The sequence below is a fragment of the Oncorhynchus keta genome, chromosome 29 (assembly GCF_023373465.1).
Source record: "Oncorhynchus keta strain PuntledgeMale-10-30-2019 chromosome 29, Oket_V2, whole genome shotgun sequence".
NCBI classification, from domain to species: Eukaryota; Metazoa; Chordata; class Actinopteri; order Salmoniformes; family Salmonidae; genus Oncorhynchus; species Oncorhynchus keta.
In genome coordinates this window covers 1,778,394-1,797,087 of record NC_068449.1, presented here as the reverse complement: position 1 = coordinate 1,797,087, position 18,694 = coordinate 1,778,394, and the positions used below count along the sequence as shown (strand labels likewise).

Genomic DNA, 18,694 nt, shown 5'->3' with positions numbered 1-18,694 from the left:
CCAAAGCTCTCAGGATCTCTCCTATTACTGTCCTCTGACAGACAGCCCCCCCCCCCTTAGTCCACAACTCTCTGTATCTCTCCTATTACTGTCCTCTGACAGACAGTCCCCCCTTAGTCCAAAGCTCTCAGGATCTCTCCTATTACTGTCCTCTGACAGACAGCCCCCCCCTCCCCTTAGTCCACAGCTCTCTGTATCTCTCATATTACTGTCCTCTGACAGACAGCCCCCCCCCCTTAGTCCACAGCTCTCAGGATCTCTCCTATTACTGTCCCCTGACAGACAGCCCCCCCCCCCTCCCCTTAGTCCAAAGCTCTCAGGATCTCTCCTATCACTGTCCTCTGACAGACAGCCCCCCCCCCTTAGTCCACAGCTCTCAGGATCTCTCCTATCACTGTCCCCTGACAGACAGCCCCCCCCCTTAGTCCACAGCTCTCAGGATCTCTCCTATTACTGTCCCCTGACAGACAGCCCCCCTTAGTCCACAGCTCTCAGGATCTCTCCTATCACTGTCCTCTGACAGACAGCCCCCCCCCTTAGTCCACAGCTCTCAGGATCTCTCCTATCACTGTCCCCTGACAGACAGCCCCCCCCCTTAGTCCACAGCTCTCAGGATCTCTCCTATTACTGTCCCCTGACAGACAGCCCCCCTTAGTCCACAGCTCTCAGGATCTCTCCTATCACTGTCCCCTGACAGACAGCCCCCCCCCTTAGTCCACAGCTCTCAGGATCTCTCCTATCACTGTCCTCTGACAGACAGCCCCCCTCCCCTTATTCCACAGCTCTCTGTATCTCTCCTATTACTGTCCTCTGACAGACAGCCCCCTCCCCCAGCCCACATCTCTCTCCCACAGAAAAAGCCTGTTCATAATGTCTGTCTGGAGCAGTAGTTTTTGCCAATATAAATGAGATTGCTTTTTATTGTTTTTATTTGGCGAGTCAAACTAATACATTCTGGATATGTTATAAATCAAGTCGCATTTTATTGGTCACATACACATGTTTAGCAGATGCTATTGCGGGTGTAGTGAAATGCTTGTGTTTCTAGCTCCAACAGTGCAGTAGTATCTAACTAAATGCTTGTGTTTCTAGCTCCAACAGTGCAGTAGTATCTAACTAAATGCTTGTGTTTCTAGCTCCAACAGTGCAGTAATATCTAACTAAATGCTTGTGTTTCTAGCTCCAACAGTGCAGTAGTATCTAACTAAATGCTTGTGTTTCTAGCTCCAACAGTGCAGTAATATCTAACTAAATGCTTGTGTTTCTAGCTCCAACAGTGCAGTAATATCTAACAATACTTGTGTTCCTGGCTCCAACAGTACAGTAATATCTAACTAAATGCTTGTGTTCCTAGCTCCAACAGTGCAGTAGTATCTAACTAAATGCTTGTGTTTCTAGCTCCAACAGGGCAGTAATATCTAACAATACTTGTGTTCCTGGCTCCAACAGTACAGTAATATCTAACTAAATGCTTGTGTTTCTAGCTCCAACAGTGCAGTAGTATCTAACAATGCTTGTGTTTCTAGCTCCAACAGTGCAGTAATATCTAACAATGCTTGTGTTCCTAGCTCCAACAGTGCAGTAATATCTAACTAAATGCTTGTGTTTCTAGCTCCAACAGTGCAGTAATATCTAACTAAATGCTTGTGTTTCTAGCTCCAACAGGGTAGTAATATCTAACAATACTTGTGTTCCTGGCTCCAACAGTACAGTAATATCTAACAATGCTTGTGTTTCTAGCTCCAACAGTGCAGTAATATCTAACTAAATGCTTGTGTTTCTAGCTCCAACAGTGCAGTAATATCTAACTAAATGCTTGTGTTCCCAGCTCCAACAGTACAGTAATATCTAACTAAATGCTTGTGTTTCTAGCTCCAACAGTGCAGTAATATCTAACTAAATACTTGTGTTTCTAGCTCCAACAGTACAGTAATATCTAAAAATACTTGTGTTCCTAGCTCCAACAGTGCAGTAGTATCTAACAATGCTTGTGTTTTTAGCTCCAACAGTGCAGTAGTATCTAACAATGCTTGTGTTTCTAGCTCCAACAGTGCAGTAATATCTAACAATGCTTGTGTTCCTGGCTCCAACAGTACAGTAATATCTAACAATGCTTGTGTTTCTAGCTCCAACAGTACAGTAATATCTGTTTCCTGGCTCCAACAGTACAGTAATATCTAACAATGCTTGTGTTTCTAGCTCCAACAGTGCAGTAATATCTAACTAAATGCTTGTGTTTCTAGCTCCAACAGGGCAGTAATATCTAACAATGCTTGTGTTCCTGGCTCCAACAGTGCAGTAGTATCTAACAATACTTGTGTTCCTGGCTCCAACAGTACAGTAATATCTAACAATGCTTGTGTTTCTAGCTCCAACAGGGCAGTAATATCTAACAATACTTGTGTTCCTGGCTCCAACAGTACAGTAATATCTAACAATGCTTGTGTTTCTAGCTCCAACAGTACAGTGCTTGTGTTTCTAATATCTAACAATGCTTGTGTTTAGCTCCAACAGTACAGTAATATCTAACAATGCTTGTGTTCCTAGCTCCAACAGTGCAGTAATATCTAACAATAACATGCAGTAGTATCTAACAATGCTTGTGTTTCTAGCTCCAACAGTGCAGTAATATCTAACAATGCTTGTGTTCCTAGCTCCAACAGTGCAGTAATATCTAACTAAATGCTTGTGTTTCTAGCTCCAACAGTACAGTAATATCTAACAATACTTGTGTTTCTAGCTCCAACAGTGCAGTAACATCTAACAATTCACAACAATAGACACATCTAAAAGTAAGATAATGGAGTTAAGAAATATGTAAATATTAGGATGAGCAATGTTGGAGTGGCATTGATTAGAATACAGTAGAATAGAATACAGTAGAATAGAATACAGTAGAATAGAATACAGTATATACATATGAAATGAGTAAAGCAGTATGTAAACATTATTAAAGTGGCCAGTGATTCCGTGTCTATGTAGATAGTATAGGGCAGCAGCCTCTATATCAAATCAAATCAAATGTTATTTGTCACATACATGTGGTTAGCAGATGTTAATGCGAGTGTAGCGAAATGCTTGTGTTTCTAGTTCCGACAATGCAGTAATAACCAACGAGTAATCTAACCTAACAATTCCAAAACTACTACCTTATACACGCACAAGTGTAAAGGGATAAAGAATATGTACATAAAAATATATGAATGAGTGATGGTACAGAACGGCATAGGCAAGATGAAGTAGAAGGTATCGAGTACAGTATATACCGTGGGGCAAAAAAGTGTTTTGTCAGCCACCAATTGTGCAAGTTCTCCCACTTAAAAAGATGAGAGAGGCCTGTAATTTTCATCATAGGTACACTTCAACTATGACAGACAAAATGAGAAAAAAAATACCCCCCCTACCTATAATGTGTACTGTACTTCAAAATAAAACTAAGTATAATCATAACTGCTAGAAGGATATTATACGTACAGTTCCTTCAGAAAGTAGTCACGCCCTTTGACCTTTTCCACATTACACATTACAGCCTTAAATTTACAATCGATTTAAATTTATTTTTGTTGTTTTCTTCACTGGTTGACACTCAATCACCCCATAATGTCAAAGTGGAATTATGTTTTTTGAAAATGTTTGCAAAATGTAATACAAAATTTAAAAAACAGATGTCTTGAGTCAATAAGTTTTCAACCCCTTTCATTGTTCTATCACGGAGCTGGAGTAAATGACATTACTAAGCTGCTCCCGAATGGACAACATCAGGACATCGATTCTATCCTAGTCCATGTGGGTTTTAAATGACAATATGAAGGGCAGCTCTGAATGGTTGAAACTGCATTTTTAAAGAGCTGATTGACTATCTGCTAGACACTAATAAAAGAGCCATCATATCTGTCTCTGTGCCCTTCTCTGAATCATTGAACTCTATAGCAGGAGTCTCTCTCTTAACAACTGGCTACGTGGTTTATTGCAGATCAATAGGTGTAACAACAATGGGGAAAGTAATTCTGCTTTCAGAAGTTGGATGAACTTGTAAACTCTCTTTTGAGAGTCTGTTTTCATGTTATCCAGAGTGTTGGTGAATGTGACTGTGCTGCTGGCAACAATTTAATTACGCCTTTTTTTTGGCCGACGTTTACCTGTCTGTTATGATATTCGTCTGTTGTTTGAAGTAAGTCAGACCGAAATGCAGCGTGTAGGTTACTCATGACTTTTAATGAAGCTAATACGGTACATGAAATAACGGAAGAAGAAAACAAACGAATGAAACTCATACAGCCTATCTGGTGACTAACACTAAGACAGGTACAATCACCCACGAAATACAACGCGCACTCAGGCTACCTAAATACGGTTCCCAATCCGAGACAACGAGAATCAGCTGACTCCAATTAGGAATCGCCTCAGGCAGCCAAGCCTAACTAGACACACCCCTAATAATACACACTCCCAATTAATACAAACCCCAATACGAAATACAACATATAAACCCATGTCACACCCTGGCCTACCCAAACATATAACAAAAACACAAGATACAATGACCAAGGCGTGACACTGTCACGCCTTGGTCTTAGTATTTTGTGTTTTCTTTATTATTTGGTCAGGACAGGGTGTGACATGGGTTTATGTTGTTGTATTTCGTATTGGGGTTTTTGTATTATTGGGATTGCGGCTGAGTAGGGGTGTTGTATGGGCTTGGCTGCCTGAGGCGGTTCTCAATCAGAGTCAGGTGATAGGGAACCGTATTTAGGTAGCCTGGTTTCGCTGTGTATTTTGTGGGTGATTGTTCCTGTCTCTGTGTAGTGTTCACCAGATAGGCTGTAATAGGTTTCGCGTTCCGTTTGTTGTTTTGTATTGTATAGTTATTTCATGTATCGTCATTTCATTCATTAAAGAACATGAGTAACAACCACGCTGCATTTCGGTCCGACTCTCTTTCCACAAACGAAGAACGACGTTACAACACCGGCCATATTTAACGGGTGTTGAGCGTCCGTAAATCCGTCAGTTATTCTGTGCTCTGGCACGCTCAGACGAGAGTGCTCTGAAATTACGTCTATCGGCAGTTGTTGCCGTGACATCATAATGTTGTTGCAGTGTCATCATGATGTTGTTGCAGTGACATCATGATGTTGTTGCAGTGACATCATGATGTTGTTGCAGTGACATCATAATGTTGTTGCAGTGACATAATGTTGTTGCAGTTACTTGCATAGCAGAGTCTTGTGTTTAGACACGTAGCTAGCTAGCTAGCTAGCTAAACAGTTAACCATAATCCCAACTCAAAATGTTACTACCCTGCATGAATCTGCAGGTAACTAGCCAACCAGGTTCAATGTTAACTAGCTAACATGAGGCTATATTTAGCAATGCAAATGGTTCTGAGATACTAATATTACTGCACAGATCATACACGTAACGTTAGCTAGCGAGCCAGCGAGCTAGCTAACAGTACTCTTTAACTTGAAATGAAAACGACTTTCTGACTAAATTAGAAACGTGTAATATCCGAAAATGTAGCTAGCTAGACTATCTTACCCCGTAAACATGGATGGACGTTTCTCCCTGTCTGTCACGGATGCCATGGTTGCCCTTTAGTTTGAAGATGTAATCCGGAGACGGCTGGTATTTTATCCAACATCCTTCTCTGTGTTCTCTTTTTGACTCTGTCTGCGTATTTGCAATCAAACACCATCTCCTTAGCTGTCATACTCGAAATTCCACTGTTTTCAAAACTCGGTCCTCCAGAAAGTGTAGAGCAACACTAATGTAGTTCTACTACGAGATGTCTTTATAAAAGTCTGCCTTAGAAAGGATTACCTAGACATACCGACCAGCTCATGTTATAGACAGAAGCGTGCCACATGGCAGACCAATCCGAACTCATCTCTCGGCATGTCCAGCCCGCTCATTATCTCAGCCAATCATGGCTAGCGGGAAGGTTGTTGGCTTTTTCCATGGCTAAACCAACTGGGCTCGTAATGTAACAATTTCATGTGCTTTTACAGATGGTTATACACGTTTGTTATCAAGGCACATGAAAGTTCACATGTTCCAGAAGGCATTTCTGCCCAAAAAACAAGTCACATATGGCTACACAGGTTATTCTGTCTCACCTAAAGCCCATTGTTGTGGGAAGCTGCTATAGACCACCAAGTGCTAACAGTCAGTATCTGGATAACATGTGTGAAATGCTCGATAACAACAGAGAGGTGTATTTTCTGGGTGCTTTTTAATATTGACTGGCTTTCATCAAGCTGCCCACTCAAGAAAAAGCTTCAAATTGTAACCAGTGCCTGCAACCTGGATCAGGATATCTGTGAACCTACCAGGGTAGTTACAAACAGCACAGGAATTAAATCATCAACGTGTATTGATCTCATCTTTACTAATGCTGCAGACGTGCTTGAAAGCAGTATCCAGATTCATCGGATGTAGTGATCAGTATATAATATCCACATCTAGGAAAACCACAGTTCCAAAGGCTGGGCCTAATATAGTGTATAAGAGGTCATACAATACGTTTTATAGTGATTCCTATGTTGTTGATGTAAATAATATTTGCTGGTCTGTGGCGTGTAATGAGGAGCAACCGGACGCTGCTGGTCTGTGGCGTGTAATGAGGAGCAACCAGACGCTGCTGGTCTGTGGTGTGTAATGAGGAGCAACCAGACGCTGCTGGTCTGTGGTGTGTAATGAGGAGCAACCAGACGCTGCTGGTCTGTGGTGTGTAATGAGGAGCAACCAGACGCTGCTGGTCTGTGGTGTGTAATGAGGAGCAACCAGGACGCTGCTGGTCTGTGGCGTGTAATGAGGAGCAACCAGACGCTGCTGGTCTGTGGTGTGTAATGAGGAGCAACCAGACGCTGCTGGTCTGTGGTGTGTAATGAGGAGCAACCAGACGCTGCTGGTCTGTGGTGTGTAATGAGGTGCAACCAGACGCTGCTGGTCTGTGGTGTGTAATGAGGAGCAACCAGCTGGTCTGTGGTGTGTAATGAGGAGCAACCAGACGCTGCTGGTCTGTGGTGTGTAATGAGGAGCAACCAGACGCTGCTGGACTGTGGTGTGTAATGAGGAGCAAGCACACGCTGCTGCTCTGTGGTGTGTAATGAGGAGCAACCAGACGCTGCTGCTCTGTGGTGTGTAATGAGGAGCAAGCACACGCTGCTGGTCTGTGGCGTGTAATGAGGAGCAACCAGACGCTGCTGGTCTGTGGCGTGTAATGAGGAGCAACCAGACGCTGCTGGTCTGTGGCGTGTAATGAGGAGCAACCAGACGCTGCTGGTCTGTGGCGTGTAATGAGGAGCAACCAGACGCTGCTGGTCTGTGGCGTGTAATGAGGAGCAACCAGACGCTGCTGGTCTGTGGCGTGTAATGAGGAGCAACCAGATGCTGCTGGTCTGTGGCGTGTAATGAGGAGCAACCAGACGCTGCTGGTCTGTGGCGTGTAATGAGGAGCAACCAGACGCTGCTGGTCTGTGGCGTGTAATGAGGAGCAACCAGACGCTGCTGGTCTGTGGCGTGTAATGAGGAGCAACCAGACGCTGCTGGTCTGTGGCGTGTAATGAGGAGCAACCAGACGCTGCTGGTCTGTGGCGTGTAATGAGGAGCAACCAGACGCTGCTGGTCTGTGGCGTGTAATGAGGAGCAACCAGACGCTGCTGGTCTGTGGCGTGTAATGAGGAGCAACCAGACGCTGCACTTCACACATTTATGAAATTGCTTATTCCAGTTACTAATAAGCATGAACCCATTAAGAAAACGACTGTTACAAACGGTTAAATCCTTGGATTGATGAGGAATTAAAACATATATATATATATAGTTGAGAGGGATGAGGCAAAGGGAATGGCAAGTAAAATCGGGCAGCACAACCGATTGGCAAACGGAGAAATCATGTGACTAAACTAAACTAAATTAAAAGAAGAAGAAACTACACTATGAAGCAAAGATAAATGACATAAAAAATGATTAATGGCATTTTTGGGGAAAAAAGGCAAACTCTGCTCCATCATTCATTGAATCAGATGGCTCGTTCATTACAAAACCAACTGATATTGCCAACTACTTTAATGATTTCTTCATTGGCAAGATTAGCACATTTAGGCATCGCGTGCCAGCAACAAACGCTGACACTACACCTCCAAGTACACTACACCTCCAAGTATATTGGACCAAATTATGAAAGACAAGCATTGTAAGTGAGTGTGTGAAGAGGTGAAAACATTATTGTTGTCAATCAACAATGACAAGTCACCGGGGTCTGACAACTTGGATGGAAAATGACTGAGGGTAATTGCGGACGATATTGCTACTCCTATTTGCCATGTCTTCAATTTAAGCCTACTATAAAGTGTGTGCCCTCAGGACTGGAGGGAAGCAAAAGCTCTTCCACTACCTAAGAATAGTAAAGCCCCCTTCAAATAGTCGACCAACCCTTAGTTTGGGGAAAAATGGTGTTTGACCAGATACAATGCTATATTACAGTAAACAAATAATAGTGTTTAACTTGATTTTTGAATGACTACCTCATCTCTGTACCCCACACATGCAATTATCTGTAAGGTCTCTCAGTCGAGCAGTGAATTTCAAACACAGATTCAACTACAAAGACCAGGGAGGTTTTCCAATGCCTCGCAAAGAAGGCCACCTATTGGTAGATGGGTACATTTTTAAAACGAGACATTGAATAGCCCTTTGAGCATGGTGTAGTTATTTATTACACTTTGGATGGTGTATCAGTACACCCAGTCACTACAAAGATACAGGCGTCCTTCCTAACTCAGTTGCCGGAGAGGAAGGAAACCGCTCAGGGATTTCACCATAAGGCCAATGTTGACTTTAAAACAGCTACAGAGTTTAATGGCTGTGATAAGAAGAAACTGAGGATGGATCAACAACATTGTAATTACCCCACAATACTAACCTAAATGACAGAATGAAAAGAAGGAAGCCTGGCCAGAATACAAATATTCCGAAACATGCATCCTGTTTGCAACGAGTCACTAAAGGAATACTGCAAAAAATATGGCAAACCAATTAATTGTCCTAAATACATTTACATTTAAGTCATTTAGCAGACGCTCTTATCCAGAGCGACTTACAAATTGGTGCATTCACCTTACATCCAGTGGAACAGCCACTTTACAATAGTGCATCTAAATCTTTTAAGGGGGGTGAGAAGGATTACTTTATCCTATCCTAGGTATTCCTTAAAGAGGTGGGGTTTCAGGTGTCTCCGGAAGGTGGTGATTGACTCCGCTGTCCTGGCGTCGTGAGGGAGTTTGTTCCACCATTGGGGAGCCAGAGCAGCGAACAGTTTTGACTGGGCTGAGCGGGAACTGTACTTCCTCAGTGGTAGGGAGGCGAGCAGGCCAGTAATACAAAGTGTTATGTTTGGTGCAAATCCAATACAACACATTATTGAGTACCACTCTCTATATTTTCAAGCATAGTTAGTGGTGGCTGCATCATGTTATGAGTATGCTTGTAATCTTTAAGGACTGTGTGGAGTTTTTCAGGATAAAAAAATTAATTGAATGGAGCTAAGTACAAGCAAAGCACATGGTTGAATAATCAAGATATAGGAGTATTTTTTTTCATTCATATTTTGTGTAGATACATGTAAATCCCACTTTGTAACACAACAAAATGTGAAATAAGTCCAGAGGTGTGAATACTTCCAGAAGACGCTGAACTAGCTCAGAAACAACCGAGTGGCGATGTTGGGGTCTGTTGCATAAAACTGCTAGCCCATTCTTATTTATATTTATAAACTGGTGATGTTGACTTGAAGGAAAACGCTTGGGGCGGTAACCGAAAGGTTACGGGTTCAAATACCGGAGCCGACAAAGTAAAAAAGAAAAAAATGTAACTGTGCCCTTGAGCAAGGCACTTAACCCTAATTGCTTCAGGAGCGCTGTACAATGGCTACCCTGGCCATGACCCCACTCCCTGCGGGTGTCTCGGGGATATGCAAGAAACAGTTTCATTACGCACTTGTGTGTAGCAGGACAAATATAAACAACCCCCAAATTATTATTACTATTATTATTGTTATTATGATTACTATTATTATGATTACTATTATTATTGTTATTATTACTATTATTATTATTATTATTATTACACCATGTCCTCAGTGTTACAACCTACAACCAGGCACCATGTCCTCAGTGTTACAACCTACAACCAGGCACCGTGTCCTCAGTGTTACAACCTACAACCAGGCACTATGCCCTCAGTGTTACAACCTACAACCAGGCACCATGTCCTCAGTGTTACAACCTACAACCAGGCACCATGTCCTCAGTGTCACAACCTACAACCAGGCACCATGTCCTCAGTGTTACAACCTACAACCAGGCACCGTGTCCTCAGTGTTACAACCTACAACCAGGCACCATGTCCTCAGTGTTACAACCTACAACCAGGCACCATGTCCTCAGTGTTACAACCTACAACCAGGCACCATGTCCTCAGTGTTACAACCTACAACCAGGCACCATGTCCTCAGTGTTACAACCTACAACCAGGCACTATGCCCTCAGTGTTACCACCTACAACCAGGCACTATGACCTCAGTGTTACAACCTACAACCAGGCACCATGTCCTCAGTGTTACAACCTACAACCAGGCACCATGTCCTCAGTGTTACAACCTACAACCAGGCACTATGCCCTCAGTGTTACAACCTACAACCAGGCACCATGTCCTCAGTGTTACAACCTACAACCAGGCACTATGCCCTCAGTGTTACAACCTACAACCAGGCACCATGTCCTCAGTGTTACAACCTACAACCAGGCACTATGCCCTCAGTGTTACAACCTACAACCAGGCACCATGTCCTCAGTGTTACAACCTACAACCAGGCACCGTGTCCTCAGTGTTACAACCTACAACCAGGCAATTTACAGACTAATAACAACTTACAGACTAATAGACTTGATGAAGGTTTGGGTTTCTATGTTTATGGGCGGCTAACAGGGATGTGTTTTGACTGTGAATTATCTGTTTACTCAAACATTGTAATATTATAAAGGTAGTACTAGCAGTGTTGTTGTTTAACTGTCTGCCGGTCTGTCTGTCTGCCTGCCGGTCTGTCTGCCTGCCGGTCTTTTGTGGGGGTTCTCTGTGTGTGCGTTAGAGACCAGTTGTAATTTAGTCTCTTATCGTCTGTGTGCAGGTTGTGCAGTCTGACTCTGAAGAGGTTGGTGGTCCTGAGGGAGCTGGACAAGGAGCTCATCTCTGTGGTCATCGCTGTCAAAATCCAGGTATGACCATCGCGTTCTCCTTCAGAAACACCTCACATGGCTGGAGGTATGACAGGGACACACCCGGATGCAATATCTACACATACTGTACACACAATATAAATGCTGCATTTACACACAGAGCTCACACATACACAGTGCATTCAGAAAGTAGTCAGAACCCTTGACTTTTCCCACATTTTGTTTACGTTTTATAGCCTTATTCTAAAATGGATTAAATTGTTTTTCCCCCTCATCAATCTACACACAATACCCCATAATGACATCACAATACCCCATCATGACATCACAATACCCCATAATGACATCACAATACCCTATAATGACATCACATAATGACATCACAATACCCCATAATGACATCACAATACCCCATAATGACATCACAATACCCCATAATGACATCACAATACCCCATAATGACATCACAATACCCCATAATGACATGCTGCTGAAAAACAACCCAACACAGCATGACGTTGCCACCACCATGCTTCACCGTTGGGATGGTGTCAGGTTTCCTCCAGACGTGACGCTTGGCATTCAGGCCAAAGAGTTCATTCTTTGTTTCATCAGACCAGAGAATCTTGTTTCTCATGGTCTGAGAGTCCTTAAGGTGCATTTTGGAAAATTCCAAACGGTTTGTCATGCACTTTTTACTGAGGAGTGGCTTCCGTCTGGCCACTCTACCATAAAGGCCTGATTGGTGGAGTGCTGCAGAGATGGTTGTTCTTCTGGAAGGTTCTCCCATCTCCACAGAGGACCTCTAGAGCACTGTCAGAGTGACCATTGGGTTCCAAACTTCTTCCATTTAAGAATGACGGAGGCCACTGTGTTCTTGGGGACCTTCAATGCTGCAGACATTTTTTGGTACCCTTCCCCAGATCTGTGCCTCGACACAATCCTGTCTCTGAGCTCTACGGGCAATTCCTTCGACCACATGGCTTGGTTTTTGCTCTAACATTCACTGTCAACTGTGGGACCTTTATATAGACAGGTGTGTGTCTTTCTGAATTCATCACAGGTGGACTTCAATCAAGTTGTAGAAACATCTCAAGGATGATCAATGGAAACAGAATTCACCTGAGCTCAATTTTGAGTCTCATAGCAAAGGGTCTGAATACTTATGTCAATAAGGTATTTGTGTTTTTTTTTAAATGTATTTATACATTTGCAAACATTTCTACAAACCTGTCGCTTTGTCATTATGAGGTATTGTGATGTCATTATGAGGTATTGTGATATCATTATGAGGTATTGTGATGTCATAATGAGGTATTGTGATTATGAGGTATTGCGATGTCATTATGGGGTATTGTGATGTCATTATGAGGTATTGAGTGTTGATTGATTGAGGAAATCAATTAATTTAATCCATTTCAGAATTCAGGCTGTAACGTAACAAAATGTAGAAAGAGTCCAGGGGGTCTGAATTCTTTCTGAATGCACTATACTGTATATCCTGTATGTACACTGCATGTCACACACATCCTGTCAGACAAATGCTATTCAACCTGGCTGATGTTTTTTTCCCCGTGCATCACTTTCCCCTGCTTCCTCTACTGGTGCCTGCTGGTTGAATATTAGAGCTTTGTAGAGCATTGCTTAATTTAAAATGCAAGCTGAGATAATACCGTTCAGATTTATTTGTTTCTTTTTTTTTAACATGACTTATAAAACGTAATCCTATGCAACATTAAGCTATTAAAAACACAGCACTATTACGGCAAAAAACAGTCAAATCCAGGAGGGCCTGGATAATGGAAATGAGTGCTGGTCTGATGTGATTCCTTTCCCTAGGGTTCCAAGAGGATCCTGAGGTCCCATGAGATAGTGCTGCCCCCTAGTGGCTCAGTGGAGACTGACTTGGCTCTCACCTTCTCACTGCAGGTAAACACCTAGACAGACTGACTTGGCTCTCACCTTCTCACTGCAGGTAAACACTAGACAGACTGACCTGGCTCTCACCTTCTCACTCTAGGTAAACACTCTAGATAAACATGTCTGTTGGCTTTTCTGCATATACAGTGCCAGTCAAAAGGTTGGACACACCTACTCATTCAAGGGTTTTTCTTTATTTTTACTATTTTCTACATTGTAGAATAATAGTGACGACATCAAAACTATGAAATAAAACATATAGAATCATGTAGTAACCAACAAATTGTTAAACAAATACATTTAAAAAAAAATATTTTAGATTCCTCAAAGTAGCCACCTTGATGACCATGACCTTGATGACATCTTTGCACACTCTTGGTATTCTCTCAACCAGCTTCATGAGGTAGTCACCTGGAATGCATTTCAATTAACAGGTGTGCCTTGTTAAAAGTTAATTTGTGGAATATATTGCCTTCTTAATGAGTTTGAGCATTTTAGTTGTGTTGTGAGAAGGTAGGGGTGGTATACAGAAGATAGCCTATCTGGTAAAAGACCAAGTCCATATTATCGTAAGAACAGCTCAAATAAGCAAACAGAAATGACAGTCCATCATTACTTTAAGACATGAAGGTCAGTCAATCATGAACATTTCAAGAACTTTTAAAGTTTCTTCAAGTGCAGTCGTAAAAACCATCAAGCGCTATGATGAAACAGGCTCTCATGAGGACCGCCACAGGAAAGGAAGACGCAGAGTTACCTCTGCTGCAGAGGATAAGTTCATTAGAGTTACCAGACTCAGAAATTGCAGCCCAATTAAATGCTTCACAGAGTTCAAGTAACAGACACAACATCAACTGTTCAAGAGAAACCACGACTAAAGGACATCAGTAAGTAGAAGAGACTTGCTTGGGCCAAGAAACACGAGCAATGGACATTAGACCGGTGGACATTAGACCGGTGGACATTAGACCGGTGGACATTAGACCAGTGGACATTAGACCAGGGGACATTAGACCAGGGGACATTAGACCGGTGGACATTAGACCAGTGGACATTAGACCAGTGTGGACATTAGACCAGGGGACATTAGGACATTAGACCGGTGGACATTAGACCGGTGGACATTAGACCGGTGGACATTAGACCGGTGGACATTAGACCAGGGGACATTAGACCAGGGGACATTAGACCAGGGGACATCTGTCCTTTGGTCTGACTGATTCCATCCGGTTTGTGGGACAATCATTTGTTTATCAACAGGACAATGACTCAAAACACCTCCAGGCTGTTTAAGGGCTATTTTACCAAGGAGAGTGATGGAGCGCTGCATCAGATGACCTGGCCTCCACAATCACCCGACCTCAACTCAACTAAGATGGTTTGGGATGAGTCGGACCGCAAAGTGAAGGAAAAGCAGCCAACAAGTGCTCAGCATATGAGGGAACTCCTTCAAGACTGTTGGAAAAGCATTCCTCATGACGCTGGTTGAGAGAATGCCAAGAGTGTTTCAAAGCTCTCATCAAGGCAAAGGGTGGCTACTTTGAAGAATCTCAATTATGAAAAAGAAAATAGATTTGTTTAACACTTTTTATGGTTACTACATGATTCCATATGTGTTATTTCATAGTTTTGATGTCTTCACTATTATTCTACAATGTAGAAAATAGTAAAACAAATTAAAGAAAAACCCATGATTGAGTAGGTGTGTCCAAACTTTGGACTGGTATTGTATGTCAGAGTCAGCATCCGGCCTACTGCCCTTTGACTTACCCACATCCTTACCCACATCCTATCTTCCCTGTCATGCCAACACTGTTCTATACTTCAAAAAAACCATGTGGCAGGGCCTCCCGGGTGGCGCAGTGGTCTAAGGCACTGCAGCGCTAGCTGTGCCACCAGAGACTCTGGGTTAGAGTCCAGGCTCTGTCGCAGCCGGCCACCACCGGGAGGTCCGTGGGGAGACGCACAATTGGCCCAGCGTCGTCCGGGTTAGGTGAGGGCTTGCCTGGCAGGGATATCCTTGTCTCATCGCGCACTAGCGACTCCTGTGGCAGGCCGGGCGCAGTGCACGCTGACCTGGTCGCCAGGTGCACGGTGTTTCCTCCGACACATTGGTGCGGCTGGCTTCCCGGGTTGGATGCGGCTTGGTTGGGTTGTGTTTCGGAGGACGCACGGCTCTCGACCTTCGCCGCTCCCGAGTCCGTACGGGAGTTGCAGCGATGAAACAAGACAGTAAATAAAGACTGTAACGACCAATTGGAGACCACGAAAAAGGGGAGAGAAAAAAGGGTTAAAAAAAACAAAAATACGTGGCTAATTGTTCTCTTTATTTTTGTTTTTCATCCATCCTCAGTACCCTCACTTCCTGAAGAGAGAGGGTAACAAGCTCCAGATCCTGCTGCAGAGGAGGAAGAGATACAAGAACAGGACTATCCTGGGATACAAGACCCTGGCTGTAGGAACCATCGATATGGCTGAGGTAGGAACACAATGAGAGAAGACCCTGGCTGTAGGATCCATCGACATGGTTGAGGTAGGAACCATCGATATGGCTGAGGTAGGAACACAATGAGACAAGACCCTGGCTGTAGGAACCATCGACATGGTTGAGGTAGGAACACAATGAGACAAGACCCTGGCTGTAGGATCCATCGACATGGTTGAGGTAGGAACCATCGATATGGCTGAGGTAGGAACACAATGAGACAAGACCCTGGCTGTAGGAACCATCGACATGGTTGAGGTAGGAACCATCGACATGGTTGAGGTAGGAACCATCGACATGGTTGAGGTAGGAACACAAGACAAGACCCTGGTTGTAGGAACCATCGACATGGCTGAGGTAGGAACCATCGATATAGGTTGAGGTAGGAACCATCGACAAGGTTGAGTAGGAACCATCGACATGGTTGAGGTAGGAACCATCGACATGGTTGAGGTAGGAACCAATGAGGGAAAACCCTGGCTGTAGGAACCATCGATATGGCTGAGGTAGGAACCATCGATATGGCTGAGGTAGGAACCATCGATATGGCTGAGGTAGGAACACAATGAGGGAAAACCCTGGCTGTAGGAACCATCGACATGGTTGAGGTAGGAACCATCGATATGGCTGAGGTAGGAACCATCGATATGGCTGAGGTAGGAACCATCGATATGGCTGAGGTAGGAACCATCGACATGGCTGAGGTAGGAACCATCGATATGGCTGAGGTAGGAACCATCGACATGGCTGAGGTAGGAACCATCGATATGGCTGAGGTAGGAACCATCGATATGGCTGAGGTAGGAACCATCGATATGGCTGAGGTAGGAACCATCGATATGGCTGAGGTAGGAACACAATGAGGGAAGACCCTGGCTGTAGGAACCATCGATATGGCTGAGGTAGGAACCATCGACATGGTTGAGGTAGGAACCATCGACATGGTTGAGGTAGGAACCATCGACATGGTTGAGGTAGGAACCATCGACATGGTTGAGGTAGGAACCATCGACATGGTTGAGGTAGGAACCATCGATATAGCTGAGGTAGGAACCATCGAGAGAAGACTGAGCTGTAGGAACCATCGATATGGCTGAGGTAGGAACACAATCAGAGAAGACCCTGGGTAGGAACCATCGACATGGTTGAGGTAGGAACCATCGATATAGCTGAGGTAGGAACCATCGACATGGTTGAGGTAGGAACCATCGACATGGTTGAGGTAGGAACCATCGACATGGTTGAGGTAGGAACCATCGACATGGTTGAGGTAGGAACCATCGACATGGTTGAGGTAGGAACCATGACATGGTTGAGGTAGGAACCATCGACATGGTTGAGGTAGGAACCATCGATATGGTTGAGGTAGGAACCATCGATATGGCTGAGGTAGGAACCATCGAATGGTTGAGGTAGGAACCATCGACATGGCTGAGGTAGGAACCATGATATGGCTGTAGGAACCATCGATATGGCTGAGGTAGGAACCATCGATATGGCTGAGGTAGGAACCATCGACATGGTTGAGGTAGGAACCATCGACATGGTTGAGGTAGGAACCATCGACATGGTTGAGGTAGGAACCATCGACATGGTTGACGTAGGAACCATCGACATGGTTGAGGTAGGAACCATCGACATGGTTGAGGTAGGAACCATCGATATGGTTGAGGTAGGAACCATCGATATGGTTGAGGTAGGAACCATCGATATGGCTGAGGTAGGAACCATCGACATGGTTGAGGTAGGAACCATCGACATGGTTGAGGTAGGAACCATCGACATGGTTGAGGTAGGAACCATCGACATGGTTGAGGTAGGAACCATCGACATGGTTGAGGTAGGAACCATCGATATAATGAGGTAGGAACACAACGAGACAAGACCCTGGCTGTAGGAACCATCGATATGGCTGAGGTAGGAACATAATGAGACAAGACCCTGGCTGTAGGAACCATCGATATGGCTGAGGTAGGAACCATCGATATGGCTGAGGTAGGAACCATCGATATGGCTGAGGTAGGAACCATCGATATGGCTGAGGTAGGAACCATCGATATGGCTGAGGTAGGAACCATCGATATGGCTGAGGTAGGAACCATCGATATGGCTGAGGTAGGAACCATCGATATGGCTGAGGTAGGAACCATCGATATGGCTGAGGTAGGAACACAATGAGACAAGACCCTGGCTGTAGGAACCATCGATATGGCTGAGGTAGGAACCATCGACATGGCTGAGGTAGGAACCATCGACATGGCTGAGGTAGGAACCATCGACATGGTTGACGGGAACCATCGACATGGTTGAGGTAGGAACCATTGACATGGTTGAGGTAGGAACCATCGACATGGCTGAGGTAGGAACCATCGACATGGCTGAGGTAGGAACCATCGACATGGCTGAGGTAGGAACCATCGACATGGTTGAGGTAGGAACCATCGACATGGCTGAGGTAGGAACACAATGAGGGAAAACCCTGGCTGTAGGAACCATCGATATGGCTGAGGTAGGAACCATCGATATGGCTGAGGTAGGAACCATCGACATGGTTGAGGTAGGAACCATCGACATGGTTGACGTAGGAACCATCGACATGGTTGAGGTAGGAACCATCGACATGGTTGAGGTAGGAACCATCGACATGGTTGAGGTAGGAACCATCGATATGGTTGAGGTAGGAACCATCGACATGGTTGAGGTAGGAACCATCGACATGGTTGAGGTAGGAACCATCGACATGGTTGAGGTAGGAACCATCGACATGGTTGAGGTAGGAACCATCGACATGGTTGAGGTAGGAACCATCGACATGGTTGAGGTAGGAACCATCGACATGGTTGAGGTAGGAACCATCGACATGGTTGAGGTAGGAACCATCGACATGGCTGAGGTAGGAACACAATGAGGGAAAACCCTGGCTGTAGGAACCATCGATATAGCTGAGGTAGGAACCATCGATATGGCTGAGGTAGGAACCATCGATATGGCTGAGGTAGGAACCATCGATATAGCTGAGGTAGGAACCATCGATATAGCTGAGGTAGG

The 18,694-nt window shown here is 44.3% G+C and overlaps 1 protein-coding gene across 1 annotated transcript in view; it reads left to right on the top strand.

The window, feature by feature from the left end:
• pacs2 (phosphofurin acidic cluster sorting protein 2) overlaps positions 1-18,694 on the top strand; it is a 122,665-nt gene that overhangs the window by 49,742 nt on the left and 54,229 nt on the right. Inside the window, exons 2-4 of the mRNA XM_052485368.1 lie at positions 11,193-11,280; positions 13,081-13,170; positions 15,515-15,640. Coding sequence (XP_052341328.1) covers positions 11,193-11,280; positions 13,081-13,170; positions 15,515-15,640 — 304 coding nt within the window. The remainder of the gene's footprint in view (positions 1-11,192; positions 11,281-13,080; positions 13,171-15,514; positions 15,641-18,694) is intronic.